This window comes from Ruditapes philippinarum, unplaced genomic scaffold, assembly GCF_026571515.1.
Source record: "Ruditapes philippinarum isolate M1 unplaced genomic scaffold, ASM2657151v2 ctg23103_1_1_1_1, whole genome shotgun sequence".
Lineage (NCBI taxonomy): Eukaryota > Metazoa > Mollusca > Bivalvia > Venerida > Veneridae > Ruditapes > Ruditapes philippinarum.
The window spans coordinates 5,866-9,202 of record NW_026859031.1 but is presented as its reverse complement, the minus strand read 5'-3'; the positions used below and the strand labels follow the sequence as shown (position 1 = coordinate 9,202).

The window sequence follows — 3,337 nt, the reverse complement described above, 5'->3', positions numbered from 1 at the left end:
CGTAACAGGCGAAATAAACTTCAAGATTATCCCTGTTTTACTAAATTTTCAATATCTTTCGACAAATTCAGTATTGGCTCCCCAGCTTTGCCGTATTCAAATAAGCCGCGCTTTGAATATGGGAACCGACTACAGCCAGACCGGTTCTCATCTCCAAAGTGTGGCACATTTGAATACGACAAAGCTGGGAGCTAATTTGAATTTGTCTCCAGGGGTTTTTTTTACTAACAAATTGACACCGATAGTCGGCGTCTTCCCCTCGGTAAATAGCCAAGTTTTTTTCCCCCAAAAATTCTATTTTTCCTTTAAACTGGATCAGATTTAATATTTACATGGTTTAAAATATTATTTTTCTTCATTTTATGCAGGATAAACCACCAATTGTAGTTCAAAATAACCAAAAACATTGCAGGAAACTTCAAGTACTGTCTCAACATGGAGGCAGCCATTTTTTTTTCTTGGCTATATCCCGTACTGAACGGTACTATTTCTGGAAATCAGTTGCTATCAAAATATTGTCATTTTCTTGGTTATTTTTAGTAAAGTAATATATTTTGTACTTCTTATTATGAAAATGACTAGTATGGAGCTAAAGTGTGTCACAGATACACTATTATACCTATACTGTATTAAATTTCATATAAAAAATAGAAGTATAAAAACCATTCACCAACCCATACATATAAAGAAAATATGTTATACTGCAAGAATATTTTGCATAATGATAAAGTTTTTAAGGGGAAAAAAATATAGTTGTAACTCTCTACTATGTAGTTAAGTATATAGTATAAATAACGTCATAATAAAGTTTCCCCAAATTCACTTTTTTCGTATATTTTTTCCCCTCCCTACCAGCGTCCAGCGTCTTCCCCTTTTCCTAAAAAAAACCCCTGGTCTCATTGGCTGCCATACAGTGACCTAAATAATTTGCCTCAAAATTCATTGGCTAAAACTACATGGAAATTGCATGGAGGTAAATTATTACCACTTTGTTCTTCAAAATTAACCCTTTAAGGTAATGACTGGTGACTTGACTGTGGTTTGTACTTCAAAGTGTAAGCCCTTAGCCAGCTCAGTGCCCTGAAAGATGTAGAGATTAACTAAACTTAGTTTATACAGTCATATTTCTATTCACATGAAAAAATTTTCATGCAAAAGAAAAAAGTATCTACATGTGGGTCAGTGATACATGAAAGTCTAAAACTATGCAGTATGCAAGAACTATACAATAACAAAATGATACTGTCATTACTGATCAGTGCAAAGGAATTTGTATCAGATGTATCATTTACAGGAAGTCAGAAATTATTGCCAAGCAATCCTACATACATCTTTATAATTAAAATACATTTGATTTTGGCCAGGACCAAATTTTTAAAAAACAGTCATGGTATTCCAATTTGTTTATGTTCAGACATAAAAAACAACGTATTTTCTGACAGCAAGCAACATTTTATTTGTGAGTCATTCATTCAGATTATTCATTACTGGTTTTTCAGATTTGGTTGCTGTATATGTCTTGGACCTAAACTACATATGGTGTCAGGGCAGTGTCAACATCGTATCTGTGATGACTGCCTGTATGTGAACAACGATCGACGGCCCTGTATGGAGAAGTGTCCTGTGTGCAATATGGAAAATTCATTTCCACTGACAAAGTATTTATGAATTTTGTTTATAATTCATCATATATTTAAGTTAAGAAATTAAAAACTGTACTGCTTTGGATTGGTGCATCAACCATAATGATAATGGAGTACACAAGATGTAAGCATGTTTGATATAGAATTTTCTAAATTATAAGTCATTTGTTTGAGACACCATAATATATAAAAGCAAAAGGAAAACATAATAAAATTATATCAACTTCCACAATAGAATTTCTAGTATCATTTAGATTATTCAATGAGACAGCAATAGTTTTCTGTATGCACATATGTTCTTTGTTACAGACCAATTATACCAGTCCAGGTGATCGAGATACAGCGTTGTATTGGTGTACAAGGTGTGTCCAAATGGATGTCCTGCTCAAATGTGGTACTGGAAGTGGAAGAACATAACAAGTATGTGTGTTATACATTTGACAGGGGCATCCATGGCCGAGTAAAGCTCCTCACTGCTAGCTTATGAGGGACGGTGGCTCTATTGTGCTGCCTTATTGTGTCTGAAATAATAAACAGAGGGGGCACATGCAGTCCTCCTCCACCATTGAAGCTGAACAAATTGCCATAAATATGACCTTAGCATTGGCACTGAGACTTAAAAGACCCCGCAAAAAAAATATAAAACCACATTGAAAAATTGAAATTTGTGGCTTTAAGTATTTGTTTGTCAGAGTAAAAAAATTGTTCATGAATTTTGGGGAGAAAATTGTGACGACTGGGAAGCCCAGTTACAAGAGCTGCAGAGTGATACTATGTTGGTAACCAGGTTTGAGTCCCGGGCCTGTTTGCACATGATTACATTATACTTGTGAGTGTATTTAGCTATGAACTCTGTCCTTTGTAAAGACTTAAAGAAATGAATTTTGATATGTAAATAGAAAGGAAGTTATTCACTTACAGGGGAAACTTAGGGATGTGTTAAGCAGTTGGGTAGCACAGAATAGCTGTGCAATGATATTCAAGAAGGTTTCATTAAGGCAGCACTTTTCTCATTCTGTTGAAAGTAAAGAATTTTTTGCCAAATATTTATTTAGTCATGAATGTGTATCAGATAATTTGTCAAAGTTGATTTTTTCAGAATTGGAGAACTCCGTGAGTCAAAAACTATAATGAATTTATTTATCTGCAAACTGTATTACATATATATTATTAGTAACACTATTGAAAGGATTTTTGTCAAACGCACAGGTGATTTAGGTAATTTTTATTTTTCTATATAATTATGTGGTGTATTTTTGTTTGTTCTATCAGAAAAAATTTGATGTTGTGTTTCTTCATTTTAAACAGAGATTGGCCGCTAAAGGCCTGCATATCTCCAGAGAAAAAAGTTTCAACTCCACATAGAAGACGTAGTCGGGTTGCTGATAGAGGACAAGTTTACAACAAGGTTGGGCACACCAAAGACAGAGAAGTAAAACGGTCATCAGGCCCTTAGCTAATCGTAATCAAAGACCAAGTTTACGACCGAGACTTGATAGCTAAAATTACGCTTTTACTGAGGAATAAGCCCCCAGTGATGTCTGTCTCTAGTGTGATACAGTATGTTTAGTCTACAGTCTATCGTAAAGGTCAATTCTAATTTAATATCACATGCCAATTTAAAATTTTGTGTATGAAAAAAACATATCATTTAATATTGCAAAGCCAATTAATATAAAATATGTATTCACAGA

The 3,337-nt window shown here is 34.0% G+C and overlaps 1 protein-coding gene across 1 annotated transcript; it reads left to right on the top strand.

Annotated features, from left to right (window-relative positions):
* The first annotated feature begins 945 nt into the window (after positions 1-945).
* Positions 946-3,099, top strand: LOC132754945 (uncharacterized). The gene is made up of 3 exons (XM_060745697.1): positions 946-1,658; positions 1,953-2,063; positions 2,952-3,099. Exons 1-3 carry the CDS (start codon positions 1,150-1,152, stop codon positions 3,097-3,099), a joined length of 768 nt encoding a protein of 255 aa, XP_060601680.1. The 5' UTR covers positions 946-1,149.
* The last annotated feature ends 238 nt before the right edge of the window (positions 3,100-3,337 follow it).

Excerpts from the sequence above, each read along its gene's own strand:
- LOC132754945 (XM_060745697.1), top strand. The coding sequence starts at position 1,150 with ATGCAAAAGAAAAAAGTATCTACATGTGGGTCAGTGATACATGAAAGT. Across the intron at positions 1,659-1,952 it reads AATTCATTTCCACTGACAAA|ACCAATTATACCAGTCCAGG; the intron begins GTATTTATGAAT and ends TCTTTGTTACAG. Across the intron at positions 2,064-2,951 it reads GAAGTGGAAGAACATAACAA|AGATTGGCCGCTAAAGGCCT; the intron begins GTATGTGTGTTA and ends CATTTTAAACAG.